Raw genomic sequence first — 25,524 nt, 5'->3', positions numbered from 1 at the left:
GTGACTCCTCGGCCGACTCAGTAGGTTATGATACTTCAGGGTTGGCTGCTTCCATCGGTACATCAGGTGGTGGCATTGCTGGATGTTCTTCTGCGAACAGTTCAACAAATGGGGCAGGCTCCAGGAAATTAACAAGTTGGAGGTTGGCTTCTCTGTCTACATCAGGCGAAACTGCGTGGATCGGATCAGGGTCCACTGGCTCCTCTGCTTTAGCTCGCTGGGGACTGTCTTTACTCGATGAATGTTGAGCAGCAGCTGGGGCGGGTGGAGGTACTTCTGCAGATGCCTCGGCATCTCCATGCGATGGGACGAGCTCATCAAGAAAAGGGAGAATGGTAAAGTTAGTGTGCGGGAGGAACTCCATCAGGGCACTGGTGAGAAAGGCATCACGTCGTTTGGCATAAGCAAAATAGACCATCAGTTTGTCGGACAGCTGCCCAACATGCTGGTGATAATGCAACGCGAGATGTGGTTACCTCGTGTTCCTTCCCTTTGGCTTCCTTGTAGCCCAGCAACATAGGTATTTTCGCTTTGTTGAGTCCAGCAATGCCCGGTAAAATCTCATCAAACATTTATTCTCGAACTTTCTTTTTTCGGCATAAAGCAGTGATGAGATTTGGGAATACCAAGGCACTTTCCTGTCGATTTAGGCATAGATGAGCCTGTTCCACGATAATCTTCCCTATATCGATGGTTCGTCCGGTGATGATAGAGTGCAGCAAAAGCATCCGCTGGCATGATACAGTTGTATTGTGGGAGGTTGGCATAAGCTTGTGCTTCATGAAATAGTTCCACAGTTTGACATGGGGGAGCAGTTGATCCCTATCCACGGTCTTTCATTTCAGTTGCTGACCGTTCCACTGAGTACCGGGAAGACACAAGTCTTCCAGAATGCCTTGGTAAGTTTCATGGTCGGCCTCTTGGGCAAAGCTCGCATGGTGGTCATCAGCAACATGCAGTTTAAAATAACGGTTAATAGCGGTAGGAGTAAAACGAATAGAAATGCCGCGAACCATCACGGCATGCTAATTTGGCTCGGTAATGTTAGAATAAAACTCCTTCACTATTGTGGCTTTGACAGGGGCAGGATGTTTGGAAAACTTCTGCCACTTATGCTTAGTGACCACGTCCAGCACTTCGCTGCCCAAATCGGCGTTCTCCGCCTCGGAGAAGACAAAGCCCAACTCGAAAAAGACTCGTCGGTTATTTATGGTTTGATAGCGTTCCTTGGCAGCCTCGTCGATAAAGCGTGGTGGTGAGGGTGGTGGGGCTGGTCGTGAGCGCACCATCGTGAGACTGCAAAAATAAATGAAGGAAGAGAGCTTTTTGAGGTGGTTGTTATGGTGGTCGACGGCAATTGGAAATGAGAAGAGGAAACTAGAAAGTGAAAGTAAAAAGAGAAAGTGAAAAGTGAAAAGTAAGTGGGGTAGGCTAGTTAAATGGAAATATTTTGGGGGGGAATAGATAAGAGGTGGGGTAGGGCGAGAAAGAAAACAAAATGAAAAAATTCATTCATAAGTCAAAAGTCAAAATAAAATTTCCCTCCTTTTTCCTTTTCATTTTGCCGCCCAAAGTGTTCTCAACTTCGTCAACACGCCTCACGTGCTTAGTGCGTGGGATTCCCTGGCAAAAATATGAAATGAAAATAATTACTGAATAATGAGAAATATTAAAATAAAGGCAAAACAAAAATAATTTATGTACAGATGTAAGTTAAAAATGCCACGGCATCCTTAAGATGCCGGACCAGTGTCAACGTCTTGCAAGAGCAACGCCGACTTGTCACGTGCAGGTGGGACTCCTTGATAAGCCTTTAGGCGCTGGCCATTGACTTTAAAGATGGATCCATCGTCCAGGTTCTTGATATCAACAGCACCATAAGGGTAAACATGGTGAACTTCAAATGGTCCAGACCAGCGTGACTTTAATTTGCATGGGAAGAGCTTGAGCCTAGAATTGAACAACAGTACTTTCTGACCCATATGAAATTGCTGTGGCAAAACCATTCTGACGTGCCACTTTTTGGTTTTTTCCTTGTAGAGCTTGGAATTTTCATATGCTTGCACTCGAAACTCTTCTATTTCATTTAGATCAAGTAATCGTTTCTCTCCGGCAATTTGCTCGTCAAAGTTTAACTTTTTGATTGCCCAGTACGCCTTGTGCTCTAGTTCAACAGGGAGGTGGCAGGCTTTTCCATATACCATCTTAAAGGGAGACATTCCTAAAGGTGTTTTGAATGCTGTCCTATATGCTCATAATGCTTCGTCAAGCTTTGGGGACCAGTCTTTCCTTCGGGGGTTAACCACCTTCTCCAGGATTTGCATAACTTCTCGATTGGAGATTTCAGTCTGTCAATTCGTCTGCCGATGATACGCCGTGGCAATCTTATGTCGCACTCCATATTTCTGTAATGCCTTGACAATCAACTTGTTGTCAAAGTGAGTGCCCTCATCGCTGATAATAGCTCTTGGGACTCCAAAACGAGTTAAAATGTTCTTATGAAGGAACTTGAGCACAGTTTTTGAGTCGTTTCTCGGCGTAGCAATTGCTTCAACCCACTTTGAAATGTAATCCACCGCTAGCAAGATGTATAAATCTCCAAAGGAATATGGGAATGATCCCATGAAATCGATGCCCCAAACATCAAAGAGCTCAATCTCCAGAATATTTTGCAGTGGCATTTCGTGTCGTCTAGAAATATTTCCAGTGCGCTGGCATCTGTCGTACGCCTTGCAAAATGCGTGGGCATCTTTAAATAATGATGGCCAATAAAAACCTGACTGGAGGACCTTTGCAGCAGTCCTCAAACCTCCAAAATGCCCTCCACAAGTTGATGTGTGGCAATGGTGTAAGATATCGCTTTGTTCTTCTTCGGGGACACACCGTCGAATCATTTGATCAGCACATTGCTTGAATAAGTACGACTCGTCCCAAAAGTAGAACTTGGCATCATGAAGAAACCTTTTCAGTACCTTTCCTATCAATTACCTCTAAGTCGAATTCTTGCAGAAGTAATATCCACCTATTCAGTCTAGGCTTAGCATCTTTCTTGTTCACTAAATATTTTATAGCTGAATGATCAGTGTGAACTATAACCTTGGTGCCTATCAAGTATGGCCTAAATTTGTCAAATGCAAATACCAAGGCAAGTAATTCTTTCTCAGTGGTTGTGTAATTTAATTGTGCATCATTTAAGGTACGGCTAGCATAATATATGACATGAAAGATTTTACCTTTACACTGCCCAAGCACAGCTCCCACGGTAAAATCACTTGCATCACATATTAATTCAAATAGGGCCGTCCAATCTGGGGGAACTACAATTGGTGCAGAGATAAGTTTTTGCTTCAGCTCTTTGAATGTGCCATGGCATTTCTGATCGAACACAAAGGGTTGGTTCTGTTGTAGCAAGGTGCACAAAGGCTTGGATAGTGCGAAAAAATCCTTGATGAATCGTCTGTAAAAATCAGCATGGCCAAGGAAACTCCGAATGCCCTTGACAGAATTTGGTGGGGGAAGCTTCTCGATCACCTCGATCTTAGTCTTGTCGACCTCAATGCCCTTTGCAGAAATTTTATGTCCTAGAACAATACCTTCAGTCACCATGAAGTGGCATTTTTCCCAGTTTAGTACGAGATCAACCTCCTCGCATCGCTTCAGTACCTTTGCCAAATTACCGAGACATTTTTGAAAATCGTCTCCGGAAACAGAAAAATCATCCATAAAAATTTCCAAAAAATCCTCCACCATGTCAGAAAAGATGGCTTGCATGCAACGCTGAAAAGTTGCCGGGACATTACAGAGTCCAAAAGGCATTCTTCGAAAAGCATATATGCCATACGGGCACGCGAATGTCGTCTTCTCTTGGTCCTCTGGTGCTATGGCAATCTGATTATACCCTGAATAACCATCCAAGAAACAATAGTATGCCTTGCCCGCAAGTCGATCCAGCATTTGATCGATGAATGGCAAAGGAAAATGATTCTTCTTGGTGGCCTTGTTAAGCCTGCGGTAGTCCATGCAGATGCGCCATCCAGTGACAGTGCGAGTAGGTATTAAGTCATTTCCTTCGATCGTTACCACGATCATGCCTCCCTTTTTAGGCACGCATTGGACGGGACTGACCCACGAACTATCCGAAATAGGGTATATCACTCCAGCATCGAGCCATTTGAGAACCTCTTTCATCACAACGTGCTTCATGATTGGATTTAATCTTCGCTATGGCTCTATGGAATTACCGTGGCATTCTTCCAGCAAAATTTTATGCATGCAGATTATTGGACTTATTCCCTTGAGATCTGCCATCGTCCACCCTAACGCTTTCTTATGCTGTGACAAAACACTTAGCAAACTAGATTCTTGGTTAGGAGTAAGGTCAGAGGAAATAATCACAGGCAAAGTGTCATTACTACCCAGATAAGCATATTTAAGATGTTGTGGCAAATTTTTAAGTTCAAGGGTAGGTGCATGCTGTAATGAGGGCTTAGGAGGAACAAACTTTTCAAAATTCAAAGGTTTAAAGCGCGTACCTTGGCTAGCTTTAAGGAAGCTAGCCTGCTGTTCCTCGGATTAAAAGTCATTCGGCTCTTCAAGGAGCCTCTCATCAATATCTAGCTGAATGAAATTGTCGTGGCAAAATTGATCTGCCTCTTTTGTAATTTCAGTGTCTACCTCAAAAATGATCTGACATTCTTCATAATCATCCATGTGTTTGAGAGATCGGAAAACATTAACAGTGATCTGTTGATCGGCCACTCGCATGGTTAGCTCGCCCTTCTCGCAATCGATGAGAATACGACCGGTGGCTAGGAAAGGTCTCCCCAATATAATGGGTGTTGTGGCGTCGACCTCACAGTCCAGAATCAGAAAATCGACAGGGAAACGAACTTTTCAACCCTCACGATGACATCTTCAATTCACCCTTCTGGACGCATATGTGAACGATCGGCAAGTTGCAAGATGACTGGAGTAGGTCTCGCATTTCCTATCCCCAGTTTTACGAAAATCGACTTAGGCATCAAGTTTACACTTGAGCCAAGGTCACACAGTGCTTTTCCAACAAATTTGTTTCCAATCGAACATGGAATGATAAAGTTGCCCGGATCACGTCTTTTTGGTGGTAGCTTGCTTAAGGAAGAGCAAAATTCTTTTGTCGTGGCAATTGTTTCGTACTGCTCCACCTTTCTCTTCTTGGTGACGATTTCTTTTAGAAATTTAGCATATGTGGGCATTTGTTCCATTGCTTCAAGAAAAGGAACATTGATCTGCAGTTGACCCAGAATGTCAACAAATTTTTTAAATTGAGTATCCTCGTTATGTTTCTTCAGTCTTTGCGGAAAAGGAGGTGGGGGTCTGGCTTCTTGTAATGATGGGGTGCGAACAGAAGTTACCGTGGCATTTTTATTTGCCCCCTCAGCTTTGTTACTTGATGAACCCTCAGATTTATCTTCTTCCTTCGGTGCTTCCTCCTGCAGTTCTTTATCAGCTTGACTGGTTGTGGGGGTGAATCTTCCTTTGGTTTTCCCCCAGACTTATCTTCTATATTAATTTGTGTATCGCTTCGGAGAGTTAGCACATTGCATTGTTCTTTGCTATGAGGTTTGGTGACTTCAGTGTCACTTGGCAAATGTCCGGGTTTGCGTTCTTGTAATGCCGCGGCAATCTGACCTACTTGACTCTTTAGTGCCCTTAACGATGAACTATGGCTCTGGAGTAGAGCTCCTTGATTTTTTATAGAGGTCGAGTGGTCTTGCAGCATTGTTTTTGTTGTTGCAATGAATTCTTGCATTGTGGCCTCCAAAGAACTAGTATTTGATGAAGATGGCCCTCCCTTGTTTTGATTATGCCATGGCATATTCGATTGATAGCCCTGGGAATCATTAAAATTCTGCTGACGAGCTGGCTGTTGAGCAATGATGTTTCCTTGATTTCCCCAAGAAAAATTTGGATGCTGACGCCATCCAGGATTATAGGTGTTTTAATAGGGGTTGTTATTGCCTCGATTAAAATTGCCAACAAAGTTGATGGATTCTTGATTGGTTGGCCAATTACTCTCATTGTGATTGCCTTGGCATAATAAACAAACTGAACAGGCTGCCTTCGCTTCCCTTACCTCACTTGGCCTTTGTAAATTTTTTAGCAAGTTCGTAATGGCAGCAAGTTGGGCTGACACGGCATCATTAGAATCTAGCTCAAGAGCTCCATGTGTCTTACGCCCAAACCCATACTTAGTTGAGGGAAACTGATAATCATTGGTAGCAATCCTATCCAAGATGTCAAATACCTCTGCTGGTGATTTATCCAGTAACGTCCCATTTGCCGAGGCATCTAGCATCATCCTCGTGGGTGCGTTTACTCCATTATAGAACATCACTACTTGTGTCCAATCTTGAAAACCATGGTTTGAACACTTGCGAAGCAATGCTTTGTATCTATCCCAGCACTCATGCATCGACTCGTCATCAGCTTGACAGAATGAAGCAATATCATTCCTAAGTTGGGTGTTCATGTTCGGAGGATTATACCGCAGCAAAAAATATTTGCACAGATCTGTCCACGACTCCATAGAACCCGCTGGAACTCCACTCAACCATGCCCTTGCTCTGTCTCGTAGGGAATATGGGAATAGCTTTAATTTCAGAACATCTTCGTGCACCCCTTGTTGGCGAAAAGAATCGCACACTTCCAAGAAGTTACGAATATGCTGCCTGGCATCTTCATTTGGCATGCCCCCAAACTGCCCTATAGAGTTTAACATGTTGAACATGACAGGTTTTAGCTCGAAATGGGCTGCCTGAATATCGGGTGCCACAATTCCAGGGTTGAGATCCTCTAAGATTGGATTTAAATGATCACGAATAGCCCGAGGCCTAGCTGCATTCCCATCATTTGGATTTGCCTCGGCATGTTGATCACCCTCATATTCAATGCCCTGATTTTCGAGTTGGTACATATTGACACGTTGTGCTCATATTCTTTGTCTAAAGAGCCTTTCAATTTTAGGATCAATAGGTTCCAATGGCTCTTCAGGGTTGCTTCTGGTCATAAACTCGAAAAAATCTGAAAAATTAAAGAAAATATAAAGCAAAGATAACTAAAAGAAAAAAAATTTACACAAGTAATATAAAAAAGCTATGACAAATCAATTTAACTTTTAGTTGCAATTCCCCGGCAACGGCACCAAAAACTTGTCCGCTGTTTGTGAGTACTAAAATATGATGCGGATATGTGTGCAAGTATACACAATCGAACAAGTAATAAAGTGATAAGTAGAGTATCGTCTCCACAGGGAATTGGGGAAATCAAATAGGTTTGTCAAGGCACTTTACTTTGTCACCTAAGTAAAGTTAGTTATGGTATATACAGATGAGAATGCAGTGGCAAAATGGAATGGACATAGTGGAAATGGAGTGGTGATAGTGTGGTAGCAGATGGATATGTCGTGGCAAATTAAATTGTGATACGTGAAAACAAATAGAAATGTCAAGGCAAAATAAAAATGAAAATACTAGATTTAATATATGTAGGACTTTAGCTTTCTCACAAGACAAGCAGCAATGGAAATGAGTGATGGGAGACACAAGGAAAACTTAAGTTTATTTCTCTGAATGGTGCTTATTCTATGCTTACCCTGCCCGACAGAGTCTACTGATGTGCCCTATGCTATCTCTAGTAAGGGACTCGACAGACTAAAGATGCCTTGGCAAAACCGATTGGCATAAACCCAAGCAGTGATCCTATTGACTCAGCTAATAGAATATGTCTCGGCAATACCTTTTTGCGGCATCATTAAAATCTAACCTATCGTTTATACACAACTCCTTTTAGTCGAATGAAATCCTATTCTTATCTCTAAGGTGGATTAGGCCTAGTTACTATCTAGAACCCGTTGTTTATGTAGTTCCTCCCTAGCTTCTCTCGAAGACTAAAGATAAATTGCCAAGGCATTCTCTCGAACCTCATGAACCCTCATAAGGAAAGGCTACTCTCGTAGCTCCTACAACCTCAAGACTTTAAGCATCATAAACAAAACAAAATAGAGCATGAAACAACAACCATTCATTAAAATAACAACTTAAATAACCATGCGAACTCCCACCAAATAGTATTAGTTCATGGTGGGGCTCAAAATCAACAAGCACAAAGCAAGATTCATTCGTTCCTTACAACCCAACAACAAAATATAAAAGCAAGGACTAAGGGGAGGAGAGAAAGCCTTCGACGTGCACTACCAAATGCCTTCCTCGGCCACCAAGGACTGCTCCCAGCGGACTAGCTCCTCTCGGATGCTCAGAACACCACTCCCTTCTGCTAGTCAAAGAGAAATGCCACGGCAAGTGGGATTGACGGAGAAAGATGAGACTTTCTCTCTCTAACTTTTTAAGATCAAATGTGGCTGGAACTAAAGTCCTTTTCAATATGGCTTCCTCCTCTATTTATAGGGGAAACGAAATCCTAAGGTTTGGTGTTAACCATCCTAGGAAACCCCAAAACCATGGTTGAGTTTCTTGGGAGTCGAGCAGACTAGGCAATGATACAGCCTAGGTAGCTGGCTAGAGACCGGCATAATCCCGCTACAGGCGCCCTAGGACCGACAGGATCTGCAGGGTCAGACTAGGCAACGTCATCAACAGAACCGGTGGTTGAAGCGCCAAAATGCTGCGGTGGGTATCTCGTGCAGAGCATGCGTAAAATCCGGGACAACTGGCTAGAAAATATCTTCTCTCTCCTTGTACGCTCCTGAAATGCCATTTGAACTTTGCATTTTTATTTAGCTCATCAATATCCTTATGTCACGGCATTTTAAATCCTCTTTTCCTTGCTTTCAACACCTGCACATCATCAGACAAGTACCTTTCCCATAAAGCAGCACCGCTGTAAAAATAAAATGCCACGGCAAACTGAAATCCACCACATGCAACTATATGCTCCTAAATGCATCTAAATGGTCCTAAATGGGCTCTTAGACATTCAATAACTTAAGTGAAAAGGTCCCAAAATATGACATTTTCAAGGAGTTATCACATTGGTTGATGCTGGATACGTTCAAAGTAAGTTTGATTACTCGTTTTTTACAAAGAAAGAATGAACAAATATAGTGGTCATGCTTATATATGTTGATGATCTGTTGATTACTGGAAATAATGCTGCCATGATAGAAGAGTTGAAAGTTATCTTGCATGCTAGTTTCAGAATGAAGGATCTAGGGGAACTTAAGTATTTTCTTGGTTTTGAGATACTTAGATCTAGTGAAGGAATTCTGTTGAACGAAAGGAAGTATGCACTAGAGTTAATAGAAGAAACAAGATTATGAGATGCAAAACCTGTTTGTACTCCTATGGAACAGAATGTAAAGCTTACTTCTACTGGCTATGATTTGATTGAAAATGATAAAGAGAAGTTAGATTATGAAGTATTGTAGGGTGAGAAAGAAGTCTTCCAGAGGTTGATAGGAAGGTTGATATATCTCACTCATACAAGACTAGATATCACTTTTGTGGTAACCATTTAAACCAGTTTATGCAGCAACCAAAAAGATCACACTTGGAAGCTGCTCTTCGGGTGGTTAAGTATATAAAAAGAATCCTGGTTAGGGAATTTTGTTGTCTTCTGCAGGACAATGTCAGCTAACAGCTTTTTGTGATGTTGACTGGGCAGCTTGTTTGATGACAATGATGTCAGATACTGGATTTTGTGTTAAACTGAGAGATTCTTTAATCTCTTAGAAGTCAAAAAAGCAAAATACTATAGAAATGTCATCAGCAGAGGCAGAGTACAGAAGCATGGCAATGGTGGCAGCTGAAATTGTGTGGCTAAGAGGTCTGTTAGTAGAGCTGGGTGCAAATGAACTTCAACCAGCTAGACTTTACTGTGACAGTAAGGCAACACTGCAAATAGCAGCAAACTCAATCTTCCATGAGAGAACCAAACATATTGAAATAGATTGTCATTTCATCCGAGAAAAAATACAAAAAGGGGTGATCAGCACAGTTTATGTTCCATCAACAAATCAATTGGCAGATGTTTTAACCAAAGCCTTGGGAGCACAACAGCATGAGTATTTAATTTTCAAGTTGGGAGTCAAAGATGTCTTTAGACTACCAACTTGAGGGGGGGAGTTTTGAGAAGTTAGAAATTAGTTAGTAGATTTGTTAATTAGTTAGCAGTTGGTTAGACATTAGTTAGTATGCTAGCTGATGTAATCAATTTGTATATAAATATAAAGTACTGAAATAGTTAATAATAAGAAGTAATGATGTATTTTTTACACGTGTTTTAACATCCTCCCTCGCGTCGCAATTCAGAAAGAAAAGAGATCCGATCTGATCCGAAATGGGGGGGGGGGGGAAGAAATGGGTGTTGATGAAAACTGCTCAGACGCCCACCAACATAGCAGTGATAAAGTATTGGGGAAAGAGGAACGAGACTCTTATTTTGCCTGTCAACGACAGTATCAGCGTCACTCTCGATCCTGCTCATCTCTGTACCACAACCACCGTCGCTGTAAGCCCTGTTTTCCAATAAGATCGCTTGTGGCTTAATGGCAAGGTAAATTACTCTATACAATTTTTTTTTTTTTAAATAAGGAAAATGTTATAAATGTTAATTGAATGATGGGTTTTTTTTGGCTGGTTACTATAGGAAATATCCCTTTCCGGAGGAAGGTACCAGAACTGTTTGAGGGAAATCAGAAAACGGGCTAGGGAAGTTGAAGATAAAGAGAAAGGGATAAAGACAGAGAAGAAAGATTGGGAGAAACTGCATCTCCACATTGCATCTTGTAACAATTTTCCTACAGCTGTTGGATTGGCTTCCTCTGCTGCTGGTTTTGCTTGTCTTGGTACTGTATTTACATGAAAGCATACATACCCGTTAATCTTCCTTTTGCTTTTCCTTTTTTCCTTCGATGATCAATACAGTTTATAGGACTAATGGTTTTGGGTTTGATGCAGTTTTTGCGCTTGCAAAGCTTATGAATGTCGAGGAAGATGACAGTCAACTTTCTGCTATTGCTAGGTATGACCTTTTTCACTTTACAGAGATGAAAGAGTTTTATTTTTAATTCAAGTGATTTTTTATTGATTCTTTTTTTTTAAAGCATATAGGCAAGGTTCAGGCAGTGCTTGTCGCAGTTTATTTGGTGGATTTGTTAAGTGGATTATGGGAAAAGTAAGTTATTTCTGAATGTGTTTAGCAGTTCATTTCTGTATGTATTTAACAGTTCACCTTTCATCAAGAAGGGAAGCCTTGTTTGGGTAACCAATGCTACTATTTTCTTCTAATTTGAAACGTTTAGGAGGAGGATGGGAGTGATAGTCTTGCAGTTCAACTAGTGGATGAGAAACACTGGGACGATCTTTTCATCATCATTGCCGTGGTGAGTATTTATTCCAATCCTCATATTTCACATTCTTCCAAGTATAGGCTTACAGTCTCTACTATTCAGTGAGATAATTTTTCCCTACAAGAAACACAAAATATTCTTACAATTAGATTTTGTTAAATTCTGTCTCAATGGATCTGCACCCTTTTCTGATAGTTTGGTAGTATTGATTGCTGAGACTACTAGTTTTCAAAGTTGTATTAAAATGCAGGAAGTGTATGAAAACCAATAATTGACTTGCATTTGTTTTGATCATTGGAGAGAAAGATCAATGTCTTCCCAAGCTTTGCATCTAGAGTATTTTACTTATTTTTCCACTTAGTTATTTTGATACATAAATATACATTTAATCCTTTTCATGCATAGATAAATTATCTGTGCCATACGATAACTATACGTTTAATCCTTTTCATGCATAAATATTTCTGTATTTATTTTTACTTATTTTTCCACTTAGTTATTTCGATACATAAATATACATTTAATCCTTTTCGTGCTGATACATTGGGTCTTGTATTCTCTTGATCTGCATCTATCCAACAGGTTTCTGGAAATGTTCCCAATAACTACTGTCAGTTTTGCAATACTACAATTTTTTTAAGAACCTGAATATTAATGAGGAAGAAAAATCCTATTAAAGTTTACTATGGGCGATTGATTTTTTGGTATTAATTTCCATTTTTCTGGCTATAGGTAAGTTCAAGGCAGAAGGAAAAATAGCACTGCTGGAATGCTTGAGAGTGTTGAAACAAGTTTGCTTTTACAGCATAGAGCAAAGGTGCTTTTTGGTTTATTTTTAAAATTACTAAGCAATTTGCTTGGATGAAACCAAAATAAAATTCGCTAGATATTTTAATCATTGAAATAAGATTTTGAGATTGTTTGAACTTGTACCGATTCATGCCTTCTTGTTACTGTTTTGAACTGAAATAGGAAGTTGTGCCAAACCGCACATTACAGATGGAAGAAGCCATAAAAAACCATGATTTTGCATCTTTTGCAAAATTAACTTGTGCTGATAATAACCAATTCCACGCAGTCTGCTTGGATACATCTCCACCCATATTCTACATGAATGATACATCTCATAGGCAAGTCCTGGTTTACGTATGCTGATTCCTTTTTGGAGTTTCGTCTTCGAACTCTAGAGTAGCGTTCTGATGAAATGGAGATCTTTCAGGATAATAAGCCATGTTGAGAAGTGGAATCGTACTGAAGGATCCCCTCAGGTTTGCATATTTGCCATTTTATTTGCAGCAAATGACCCTAATCTTGAAAATTTATCAGTCTAATCAATAGTCCCACTAAGTTGAGAAATGTTGTAAGACAGTTGTAAACTTTCGACAAGGCGGTGAAATGTGGAGTGCATGGCTGCCCGTGAGTTGTTTTGTTTAAATGGTTCAACCTCAGGTCTTAAATATCATAATCTAGAGTTTAAATGGCCCACATCCTTTGAACTCCAAAAGTTTTGTTGTGGTTGAGCCATTCAAATTCTTGGCCTCTAATTGTGATCCAACGGAGTGTTTGATTCAAGGATTGTGGGATTCCCATCCCATGTTTGGTTGGTCGGGAATCTAATTCCCGGTAATGTTTTATTACCAATAGTAGATTTTTTGGGGTATATTACCGGGAATGTCATTACCTCTATTCCCTTAGGTATTGTAACATTATCGGCGTTTTGGACTAAATGTCTTTAAATTTTTATTTTTTTTCAAAAATATCATTCTTCTGTCATTGAATAATAAAAATTCTACGAAGGTTAAATTACAAATTTATCCTTAAATTATTTTAGATTTACAAAAAAAAACTATAATTAAAATTTTATATAAAGTTCAGAGGTTAAATTTTTTTTTACCTTTTCATTAAACTTTTTTTATATTTTTAATTTTGTAAAAAAAATATATAAATATTATGAATTTAATTTTTTAAAGAAAATATATAAATATTTTACAATTTGTAATATTATACAAATATATAATAAAGATAATTTGGTCAAATATACATTCCAATAATCTTTTATTCCTTTAACCAAACACGGTAATATTATATTCCTGCTAAACCAACCAAACATAAAATACAACATTCTTAGTAATCCTATTCCCTGGTAATCTTTTATTCCCACTGGTAATCTTACATTCTGTGAACCAAACACAGGATGAGCAATCGGTTAAGTCAGTCGGTTTTTATAAATAACCAAACCAACCATCCTCTAACTATGATCGAACTAACTGGCCTAACCATACCAACATAACATCGTTCGGTTAAATTGGTTAACTAACCTTTTGTTTTCCTTTTAATATAAATTTGGTTTGAGTTGGCTGGTTGGATTGGGTAAACTTTTTTGGAATTGGGTTATTGCATTCTTGGGTTGGGGTTGTAAATTAGGTTGGGTTAAATTTTTATTTTATATAAATATATTCAGTTGGTTTAGTAGGTCAGTTCGGTTATGAAATTCAATAACCAATAACTGACTGACTTAACCATTTTAACCGAAGCCTGAACCAAAATTTCCAAAAGAACTGACTTGACCGAAACCGAAAATTTTGAATTTGTTGATTAAGTCAGTTTTAACTGAGTTTTTCTCCCCCTAGTGATCTCTACGTTCGTATGGAATTCGGGTTAGTGTATTTGCAAAATATTAACCAATTGATTTCTTTTTCTTTATTTGCAGTCGCTGACCATTGATTTCAGTCATTTTTTTTCCTTTCCCTCTAATTTTAGACAAAGAATATGAAATAAGAGCTCATAAGCCGTGCATTCAAGTGGCTAATTACTTTATGACTAGGCATTATCCCATCATGGCTGATATCTTTTATTAAAAATGTGCTGTTGATGATAACCAAGGCCATCCTTTGGAAAAATATTTTTATCCAAACTGTACTGTGCTAAGAGACCTTGTATAATATGTTTATGTTACTTCCAACAACTTCGTGCCATCAGTGTCTGAACTAGAGCGATCCATTTAATGTCTGGATCAAACTTTGCCGTTCAATCTCTTAGTATTTGTACTGGGCTTCTTAGAATTCTGCTTTTCTTTTCCTTCTTTTTAAGTTTTCTAGTACTTAGAAATTTATGATGAAAACTGACAGGTGGCATATACATTTGATGCTGGGCGTATGCCGATGAATTTTGAAAAACCCACCACCCACCTTCCTTCATGATTCCGGACAATGCCTCCACACGAAGTAGTACCCAACCCCCTATGCCAAGCTCCATCGGAATTGATCTTCACCCCACCAATAGGTGGACGATTCCAGCATGTTGACCTTACATTAGAATCATAGTACGGTGGCTGTTTTGACCTCTCCTCAAGCAACGCCTTGCACGTCGATGCCCAAATAAATCCTCTTCGATCTAACACCGAATGATTATCATCCCCCGGGGGGGAGGGGGTTGAAAGCAATAGAATTACTTTGTAACAAGTATTCTACACGATAGCTCCAAATAGGATATCCCACCATGACCAACAAAATCAGCAGCATTCCCAAGATTCAATGCCTTCAAATCGTGTAGATTCATTTCTATTAACTCAGACAACTTATTCTCTTTCACTAACGCAGACCAGATGAAGATCACCGAGGGGCAGCGACGCAATAAATGATTAATGTCCTCCACAGGAGCCGAGCAAATCAGACAGCTACCATCCATAGTGAAATGACGGCGAGCATGTTCAGCGTTAGTCATCAAACGCTCATTGTAACACAGCCATAAGAAAATTGCTCTGATTTAGTAAGCTTGAGGCTCGAATTTCAGCTTTATAATTGCTCTAATTTTATTTTAAAATTATCAACCAACATCGAAATTTTCATTTGTTTTTCATCACCAATAGTAATTAGTGACAATTTTATTATGTTCTCAGGGTTAGTTTATTTCAAATTGAAATTAATTACCCGATTAAGTTTAACTTAATTTATATTGTTGTTAATAGACTATACTGAAGGATATTGAGATTGAGTGTTATGGTCATGATGGGAAGAGGTTGGGTAGTCTAGGACATTGTATAAAAAGATTATGAAATAAAGATTAAGAAAATGTTTTAAAATATTTTTCTATTTAAACAATAAATGTTGCTTTTTAGTTGAACAAATATGTTTTTAGAATGAACGGTTATTTGGTACAAAGCTCGTAAAATTTATTTTAATTTCAAATCCTCAAAATTAATATCCTATGTCCTGACTATAATTTATAAATTCTAAACTTTAAATATTAAATTTAAACCTTAAATTTTTTTTAACATGTCAAGTCCATTTTATTAATATTCTTTATTTTATGTTATAGCTTACATTTAAGACTCAAACTAATAATTATACTTACAAAACTTATCGATTACTATAACATTAAAGATTTAACTAAAATAATTTAAAATTTAGAGATCAATTTAGAATTTGAATTATAATTTGAGGGTGTTGATTGAAATTTACCAATAATTAAATTATAAAAAAAAGTGCTACGACGCCGTTTTAATATACCTCTTGAACTACATAAATGACCTTAGAAGTTAGAATACCGTGGTGGTTTTTATGTTTTTATCCTTTTCTTTAGATACATTTTCCCTTTTCTTGCTCTTCAATCCAAACTCCGAGTACGTGAGAACTAATGGCAGCCTCAGCGATGATGGCGAAACCCAAACTCTCTGCGGAGCCGCCGTTTCCCACCACAAGACCCGACCATGGAAAGCATCCGTCGGTGGACCCAACGGGTGCCGAAGAAGACGATCTGTACTGCCGCCTGAAATCTCTTCAAAGGCAGTTGGAATTCATAGACATCCAAGAAGAGTATGTGAAAGATGAACAAAAGAATCTAAAGAGAGAGCTTTTAAGGGCACAGGAGGAAGTCAAGCGGATCCAGTCGGTGCCCCTGGTCATAGGCCAGTTCATGGAGATGGTCGATCAAAACAATGGAATCGTGGGCTCCACCACGGGATCCAATTATTATGTAAGGATATTGAGTACCATTAACAGAGAGCTGCTGAAGCCGTCAGCTTCGGTGGCTCTTCACCGCCACTCAAATGCTCTGGTCGACGTTTTGCCTCCCGAGGCCGATTCCAGTATCTCTTTGCTTAGCCAGTCCGAAAAGCCTGATGTCACGTACACCGTTAGTTTCTCATCTTATCCTTTTTTATTTCAATTCTGCTTTTTAGTCTGGAATTTGATTGATTCATTTGGATTTAGGGTTTCTCAGTTTACGATGATTTACTTGGAATTAAGGTTTTGTAATTTACGATGAGTTACTTGGAATTAGGGTTTTGCTTCCTTTCTATTTAATTAAGGGGATTTTGGGTAAGTTGATGGGAAAGGGGAATTTAAAACTTGGGGTTTCTGGTTGTTTTCAGTACCAGGTTCATTCCTTCATTTTTTTCGGTCGCCTCAATTCTTAAATTGAGTACTTGATTAAATAATTTATTTGAACATGTGATAAAAAAATTAGGTCGTTTTTGCTGCTTATTTATATGCCAGAGTCAACATATGAGATTTATTAGATGAGGGAAAGTTTAATGTTATTTGGGGAAATTGTATTGAACATTCATAATTTTGATGTTTGAGGCTTTGGATATATTTAAAAAGTTTTTTTCTTTCTTTCTGAGCTCTCTAGCCAAATAGACATAGATTAGGCCTCAAGCTGGAATATGTCATGGAGTGAATTTCAAATGCTATTTGGGGAAATTTTCATAGATTTTTTTATATATTCCTTTTTAATTATATGTAGGCATCATATTGCCTTATCCCCTGCAATTTCAGTTGTGCTAGATTTCCTGGATTAAATTGTTAGGATTCATGAATATGTAAGATCATTTTGTGTAGGACTGATGTGCTTATCACCCAAGTGTTCCAGTTTTTATTAGTTATATTTAACAATGATACTTCACATGTAGCATGTGTTTGAATGATAGTGATTTATTTCATTTTAAATATGCTTGTCGTGTTAGTAGTTATTTCTTTATAACAAACAGTATGATAATTTGTGTATCTTGTAGGATTCATAGTTGTCTATGTTTATTGTAATCTTGCAAATTTACTATTATATTGAAAATGCTATGATGTCCTCCTACTTATTTCAAGGGAACCTTTGCATCATTTCTCTTGTATGATTGTATTAAAAACAATTTACATGCTAGTGGTTTAGTTGCCTCATTTCTGTTGAATGTGTTTGGGTGTTCTATTATCTTGGTCCTTTTGTGTACTATTAATTCGGCTGTAGTAAATTAACAGTCTCTCTTTGAGTACATATGTTTTTGCTTGGAATGAAAATGACAATAATTATGTTTTTGATGTTGGTTCTGGCATCTGAGACTTTGTTTTCTTTTCTTAGGATATTGGAGGATGTGACATCCAAAAGCAAGAAATTCGTGAGGCAGTGGAGTTACCGTTGACTCATCATGAGCTTTATAAGCAGATTGGGATAGATCCTCCTCGTGGTGTTTTACTCTATGGCCCCCCTGGCACTGGAAAAACCATGCTTGCAAAGGCTGTTGCTAACCATACAACAGCTGCCTTCATTAGAGTAGTCGGATCTGAATTCGTTCAGAAATATTTGGGTGAGGTGAGGAGATCTAATGGTCAAGTTTCTTCTAATTGTCATGAACAAATTCATCACCCCTTATTTAATGCAGTACTTAGTTCTCTAAATTGACTTGACTTCCCCTAATACTGATTTTATCAAATATTGGCTGCTACCATATTCTGTTGATGGATAATAATATCTTAGGCATTTCTGTCTCAGGGTCCAAGGATGGTTCGTGATGTCTTTCGTCTTGCTAAAGAGAATGCTCCAGCTATAATCTTTATTGATGAGGTTGATGCCATTGCTACTGCTAGGTTTGATGCTCAAACTGGAGCTGATAGAGAAGTTCAGCGTATCCTCATGGAACTCCTGAATCAGGTATATATGATGAGGAATAACAGATATATCAATAAAGATGTTACTTATAGTGTTTTCCTTCAACATATACAAGGAAGTTAGTCTTTTAATTACTTGATCTTTTTTTCTGAACTATTGCTTGGGCACCCAACTTTTCTAGATGGACGGATTTGACCAGACTGTGAATGTTAAGGTCATTATGGCAACTAATCGAGCCGACACTTTGGACCCTGCTCTTCTTCGTCCTGGAAGGCTTGACCGAAAGATTGAGTTTCCTTTGCCTGACAGAAGGCAGAAGAGGCTTGTTTTCCAGGCAAGCAAAAATCAAATGCCTATGTCATTATTGTAGTTCAAGTTCTTATCTGTGTGTGATTCATGGTTCTCTTCAGTTGTGTATTTTTTTCTTCCTTTCTCTGTCTGGTTTAGATTGTGAATAGTAAACGTTGCAATTTATTTTCCTAAGGTAATGTTTTCCCTCACAGGTTTGCACTGCTAAAATGAACCTAAGTGATGAGGTAGATTTGGAAGATTATGTTTCTCGGCCAGATAAAATTTGTGCTGCAGAGGTTAGTTGTGGCATACTATCAAAGCTTCCTCTATGTATTCCTCTGCATTCTTTGGTTGTAAATATTTTTAACTCATTATTTTGCATGCCACTTCGATTGATGTCAGATTGCCGCTATCTGCCAAGAAGCCGGAATGCATGCAGTGCGCAAGAACCGATACGTTATACTTCCAAAGGACTTTGAAAAGGGTTACAGAACAAACGTGAAGAAGCCTGACACGGACTTTGAGTTCTACAAATGAAGAGATAACTTTGAGAATGCTGGAGTATTTCATGCGAACATCGCGGGGTGTGGCATGGGTAGAGCTATGTCATATTTTGAGAATGCTCCTGTTAGTTGAGGTATTAGAACTTTGAAGCAAAACTACCGGTTCTTTGATATTTTGTATGGGAAAGTTTTCAACATTACTTAAATGTGGCTGATGTATAATCAATTCAAAGTTGCTTTAATATGTGTTGTTTTATGGACATATGGAGTAGGGGTCGTTTTGACTTTTCCCTTTATGAGAATAACAACACAAATAGGCATTTGGTCAATACGTTCTTTTTTAATATATATATATATATGGAAGTAGGAACTTTGTATATTCAAGTTGGATCGGTCTAAGTCGGTAAATATTGTGCGGATTAGACAATTTGTATTAATATCTTCTGAAAGAAAATCAGATTAAACAAGCAGGAAATAATGGCGTCTAGAAAACAACATATTCCGTTTCCATCAACCCTATTGCTATTGGATATGGCTAATTGAACTTTTGAGTGAAAAGTGAATGGTCATAATAGCGTAGAGAGTGATTATGGTTTATGATTTTCTCCTTGACATTCCAAGTTACGGATGCAAAGCCAAAATCATATCATTTGTCACGGGTTCTTATCCTTCTTGCTTAACCCCCTAAACTTCACACGGGCTCATATAATGTCTTGATTAGTGAGGAGTTTCTCATTGCGGACGATGCAAAGAAAAGTCTTGATCCTCGGCCAGCTTTGTTGTTTATTCAAGATGTTCCATATTTCTTCTTGTTGATCAGAAGTATTTCCAGCAATGGCATTGCACGCTGAGAGAACTGTGAATTTTTTATTCTCCGTTTTTCCCCATCCTGGGGTATCTTTTGCTTCTTCTCAGATTGGGGGAGGGATAGCCATCATGTGGTGAAGAGCTTTGTTGTCAATGATTTGTTTTAGCAAATTCCAATTCCAGTCACTGTTACCATCCTTCATACCCTTTACTTTTATATTTATGTCGTCCGAAATGTTGATATTTCTATGATAGTTTCTGAGCGGACCAAGATCTGGTATCCAGTTGTCCTTCCAAAAGTCGATCTCTTTGTCGTTTCCGAGTATCCATGTAATGTTCCCTTTGCAAGTAGGCCATATTTTGCTTAAACCCTTCCACAGGTGTGGGCTCTTATTCCTTTGCAAAGTATCTGGTAAGGTTTCAGTGACTTTGTATTTACTGCGTAGGAGTTGAATACACAGATCGTCCTTCCTGGTCACAAATTTGAATGCTATTTTCATGAGAAAAGCATCATTTTGCTTCCTTTGTTCTTTAATTCCGAGACCGACTTCCTTCATGGGCTTGCACAGCTTTTGCCAACTAACTAGGTGTATCCCTCCTCCTTCCTGGGATTTACCCCAGATGAAGTTTCTAATAAATTTCTCAATCTCCTTGCATGTACAATCAGGCAGCCTTGTTGTTTGCATAGTAAAATAAGGTATTGCAGTAAGAGTAGCCTTTGCTAAAGTGATCCTCCCGGCGAGAGAAAGGTTTCTAGCTTTCCAACTTGTCAAGAGTGTCCTTGATCCTTTGCACTACTTTCTGGTATGTACCCTTAGTTACTCTGGCGTGGATGATTGGAACACCGAGGTATCTACCAAGGTTATCAACTTCCTCAAAGCCAAGCTTTCCACTTATTATCCTCCGGTTATGAATTTGTATGTTCTTGGAGAAGTAAACGGTCGATTTAGCTGAGCTCACATTGTGACCCAAGTAGCAGCAGAACTCTTGGAGAACTCCTTGGATAATATCTGCTTGTTTTATTTCTGTCTCTGCAAATAAAATGAGGTCGTCAGCAAAAAGAAGGTTCGATATGCAAGGGCTAAGTGAATTTAAATATATAGGTTTCCAACTTCCCTTTATTATTTCTGTTTTGATTGCGTGAGCTAGCCTTTCCATGCAAAGCACGAAGAGAAACAACTACTTAGTTTTTAGCCACTAATAGTTTAGCTTTGGTCAAAATAATTTTTTTAAATGAAAATCATTAATTAATTAACAGTAAAAAATAATATAATATAATATCACGTCAAATAATAATATTATAGTAATACCAGGTCAATAAAGTTATTTCGACAATTTAAACGCTAACCTATTTCGACGGTCAATAAAATCAATGTTTATATTATCTTCATTACCTCTCTTTTCACCACTTCTCCATTAAACTCAGGCGGATTTAAAAATTTAAAAATGAAAGTCCAAAATTTAAAAAAAAAAATTAAAAATAATGGGTATGCAAAGTTTTTAATTTTTTTCTTTTTTCCATGACACATTAAGATAAATTTAATCATTTTCTCAAAAAAAAAATTGAGATGCACTTGACTTCTATCGAGACTTAATGCATCCGCCCCTAATTTGAACCCATTGTTTTCAAACACTCACCAAGGTGAAACCACCACCTTCTCCTCCCACTCCTCTCATACAACTACTGCCCTAATTATAAGAGAATTTTCATCTTATTTATGAATCACATCCTGATGACTTATTTTTGAATTTATTCAAAAATAATACCTTTAAAATAATATATATTTTTTACGTTCTATTTTTATTTTATTTATTAACAAGAAGTTTTTAGACTTAAAATTATAAAAATCATATTCTTTCATCTCTTTTTACATATTAATGCATAATCAATAATAGTTTATTGGTGGAAACTTGAGAACCACTTCAATTAAGTTCACACTTAGTTTATTTTCTTGAATAATGTACAAAATAAATAATTTGATTTTTTTTACAGTTCATTCAAGCTTGTATGATCATTTAACTCGTTGGTTTGGTTTATAAATCAATCAAAATATCAATATGCATTGATGATTATAATGAAAACAAGGAAAATTTAAGTGTTTATAGATCAAAACGTTTTGATCAGTTTCGGAGTCTTCCTTACCTAGTGCCCTCGATCGATCAGATCAAAACGTTGTGGAGTCTCGTGCCCCGGAAGACGGTCTCAGTATGGGTCTATTGGTTTCTAATGGGGCAATAGGTGATTCAATTCGATTGCAGGGAGAAGATATTGGGAAGGGCCCAAAGCTCGGGAAGAAAAAGAAACCTCGCGAATCTAAAAAGAGCAAGCAAAAGGCTAAGGTTGCTTAAGTGTCTCGGATGTAGCTTGGGCTTTGGTCTGTTACCGGTTTTTGAAGGACTTTTAATTGATTGGAATGTGTTGCTTCTCCAAATATGTAGATGGTTCACCTCTTGGAGTCGGTTATGTTTTTTTCACATCAATGGATTTGGGTGTTGCTTTCGGTTATTTTGGTTTTTAGTGATGTGAGGCTCGGGATAGGTATGAGTTGGTATCGGATAGGGCTGTCCTTGTTTTATTTGGCTGTTTGAGGGGGTTTTTTAGAGGTTTTCTGATTTTTCTTGATTTGGTGTCTGTATCTAGATTGGTGCGTTCTTTCCTCTAAGGTGTACCGGTTTGATTATTTAATATATCATGAGGTACTCTTTTACTCCTTCCAATTTTCGTTGACATATGGTTGAGTATGTTGATGATTATGAAGGAGGTTTAACGAGGCCTCTAATTATTATAAAAAATATAAAAAAAAATGTAATATTTGTGCATCCTGTTTGAACCCCTTAAACTGGTTGAATTAGGGACCACTCATTCAAGGGTGTTGTTTTCTTGATTACCTTACCATTTTGATTCTAATGGCTTTCTATTTTCTAATCTCTTAAAGTTCAGCTACCGGTACATCAAATATTGTTGTGCGCATAATCCTACCTAGTATTCTAAGAATACCAAGAGCCATGCTTGTGTTGAAATATGTAGAAGACTCGCATGTAAGATGAGATTAAGTAACATATGTTAATATGGAAAAAAATGCAATCTTAATACACGTAATGGATTGACTCAGGACTGTTGCTTGGCAGAACATAAATTGTCAAATTTCTGGTTGTGTTTGCATTCAGGTGTTATGTTTCACATATTTGCATTTATCATCTACTGTTTCAATGTTCTCTTTAATCCTTTCCTTTTTTTCCCTAATCTCAAACAGTACCTGCTGATATGGCCCATGGGGTTCATCCAAATTTCATGAATAAGCACGAGGAACACCATCGACCAGAAATGCATAAAGGTCTTGTGATCAAGCACAACGCAAACCAGCGGTATGCTACCAGTGGCGTAACATCGCTTCTCTTCAAAGAAGTAGCAAAGCTTCATAACCTTCCTACTCAGGTAACCCTATTGTCATAATATAGTCGTCGGACTTGCAATTGAATCAGTTCACTTGATGCATTCTGTATTAGAATTTTTGTGAAGGTATATGTATATTTTTCTTGAGGTGCCTTTTACAAATGCCATGGGGGTCAATTTCCATATTTTATCTGTTTGGATAAAGGACTGATTAACATTTTATAGAATCAAAAAGGTATAATCGCACTCATGGATGAACAATTCTTCATTGTGTTGCTGGGATACATCGGAGATTTTGTCTAATTTTGAAAAGGAGGCTTTTATTTGAGAAGATGGCTGATGGCTTTTATTTGAGCAGGATTTTGTCTTAGTGTTATAATTCGAATTGGGTTTCGGCTAAAAGATCCTTTAACAACTCTGATTTTTACCTTTATTGCCCTTGTATACATATTTTTAGTTTATAGACCTTAAAGCTGAAAAAAGGGGGGAAACTGAGAATAAAATGCCCCCATGATGCTTATGTAGCTTCAACATTTAATTTGTAACTTTTCGATGTTTTCTCAAGTAGTATTATGCACTGTACCATCGATTTTTCAAATCGATGCCTTACTGTATTATCCACGTTTCCAGACTGATTGCATGTTGCTGTCACTGATTTTTAAGTATATAATACCAAGACTGCCCTCAGTGGGTCTCAGGTTTAATTGTTCTGTTATGTTAAATGCTGCTCATTTATGGCGTATTTCAATTAAAATTCATCGGAAGAGTTTGTGGTTTTAAAATGGTTGTCCCTTGTTCCCATATGTAATAGGGTAGGGGGAGGTAAGATAGTAGGTTGCCCCCAACACTAGGTTGAAAGCAGCTTCCATAAGAGACCTCCATGGTTTTAACTTTTGGTTAATTCTTTGCAATCTTTGTTTTCCGTGTTCTGAGTTAACATCGTTTTATCACTACTTGCATTAGGTCTATTTCCATTGAAAAAGAAGATTGAAGATGTCATTCTCCGAGCCGAAATGTTGGCACCGACTGCCTTGGAACGTGAAGAAGCAAGGAGGATACTGCAAGAAGAGGTGGTACACGATAACGATCTATGAACGACCTTGCTAGATCCAATGAAATTCTTGTCAAGTTGGCCGATGTTGTCCAAGTGCTTGATGCTCTCAAATATCTAAAATAGCAGGTGGTGTATACCAGAGAGAGGCTTTGTCTGATTTTATATCTTCTAATGAACTGAAGGTTTTCAGTAAATTATAGCAGTCTTCAGTCTTCACTTTATTTCTGCAACGCTGAAGAAGCAAAGCTGATTGCACAATTAGTCGAGATAGATGGCGTTAATTACAGCCTCTTTGAGCAACATATGATGCATCTTTGGTTACTAATGATTTGTTGGAATAAATATGAGGTATATAAGCTCCTTAGAAGCCCATATGAGATGGAGGGGGCATGTGTCCTTATTACAGCTGGTCCCCGGAAAAGAATCCGAGGTTTCGACCCCCACACTTCCTTTTCTTCTCTCTTGAATTCAACGTCGAATGCTTGACCCTTTTCAATGGAAGAATCATATGGCTTCGGGATTTTGCCTCTGCTTATGTGTGAATGTCTTTATGGTCAAATTGGATAGATACATAGACAATCATAGCCTATAAATAGGCATGTTTGTTGATGATGTTCGCGTTCAGGTGTGAGCTGAACACCTTAGCATGTATATCAAGTGAGCGAAGAAGCGAGGGTGATAGAATGGTTGAGAAGAACCTTTCTATGAACAAGTCAGCAACTATCAAATTTGATATGCTTATGGTTTTCTTTCGGGAGGTTAGTTTGCTCCACCTTTACTCGGAACAACTCCTGACCTCCAATTCAGTTATCACGATTTGATTCTTCATCCGCGCTTTGTCATTTGGAAATAAACAAAGCTGAGTTTGATATACAGTCTGTGTTCAACATTTCCATACTGCTTTAACTTTTCAATCTTCAGGTGTTTAATTTCCTCTGGGAATTCATAGATCATTATCCATATTTCGTCTCTTCATTGTTCCTCAGAATCATCTTTCATGTGCAGGTGATAGGAGCTACTTTGCTAATCAAATCAAAGCCATCAATCTATTAAAGGCCAAACTTTATTGTAGCAAACGAGCAAGGAGTTCCTGGCGTAAGTAGAATCAAAGCAAGCACCAGCATGTTAGTCTGGCAGTAGGAGTCTCAAAGGTACATGTTTCACCCCGGCAAGTTAGCACGAGATAACAGGCCTGAATAGCCCGACCTAAATTCTGTTCTGGGTGAAAATACTGAACAAAAGACTATTAATG

General features: G+C 38.3%; 1 protein-coding gene and 2 pseudogenes across 1 annotated transcript; all 3 read left to right on the top strand.

Moving 5' to 3' along the window:
• Nucleotides 1-14,562, top strand: part of LOC120153691 — a 35,993-nt pseudogene extending 21,431 nt beyond the window's left edge.
• A 1,344-nt stretch (nucleotides 14,563-15,906) lies between these two features.
• LOC120154189 (26S proteasome regulatory subunit 6B homolog) lies at nucleotides 15,907-19,281 on the top strand. The gene is made up of 6 exons (XM_039166006.1): nucleotides 15,907-16,480; nucleotides 17,696-17,926; nucleotides 18,107-18,265; nucleotides 18,405-18,557; nucleotides 18,727-18,810; nucleotides 18,917-19,281. The coding sequence occupies exons 1-6, from the start codon at nucleotides 15,983-15,985 to the stop codon at nucleotides 19,049-19,051; spliced, it is 1,260 nt and encodes a 419-aa protein (XP_039021937.1). The 5' UTR covers nucleotides 15,907-15,982; the 3' UTR covers nucleotides 19,052-19,281.
• A 2,751-nt stretch (nucleotides 19,282-22,032) lies between these two features.
• On the top strand, nucleotides 22,033-25,472 carry LOC120153751 (annotated as a pseudogene).
• The last annotated feature ends 52 nt before the right edge of the window (nucleotides 25,473-25,524 follow it).

The sequence above is a fragment of the Hibiscus syriacus genome, unplaced genomic scaffold (assembly GCF_006381635.1).
Source record: "Hibiscus syriacus cultivar Baekdansim isolate YM2019G1 unplaced genomic scaffold, ASM638163v2 tig00111105_pilon, whole genome shotgun sequence".
Classification (NCBI taxonomy): Eukaryota; Viridiplantae; Streptophyta; class Magnoliopsida; order Malvales; family Malvaceae; genus Hibiscus; species Hibiscus syriacus.
The sequence above is the reverse complement of the archived record's forward strand: the minus strand, read 5'-3'. Positions and strand labels throughout refer to the sequence as shown.

Excerpts from the sequence above, each read along its gene's own strand:
- LOC120154189 (XM_039166006.1), top strand. The coding sequence starts at position 15,983 with ATGGCAGCCTCAGCGATGATGGCGAAACCCAAACTCTCTGCGGAGCCG. Across the intron at positions 17,927-18,106 it reads TTCAGAAATATTTGGGTGAG|GGTCCAAGGATGGTTCGTGA; the intron begins GTGAGGAGATCT and ends TTTCTGTCTCAG. Across the intron at positions 18,811-18,916 it reads ATAAAATTTGTGCTGCAGAG|ATTGCCGCTATCTGCCAAGA; the intron begins GTTAGTTGTGGC and ends GATTGATGTCAG.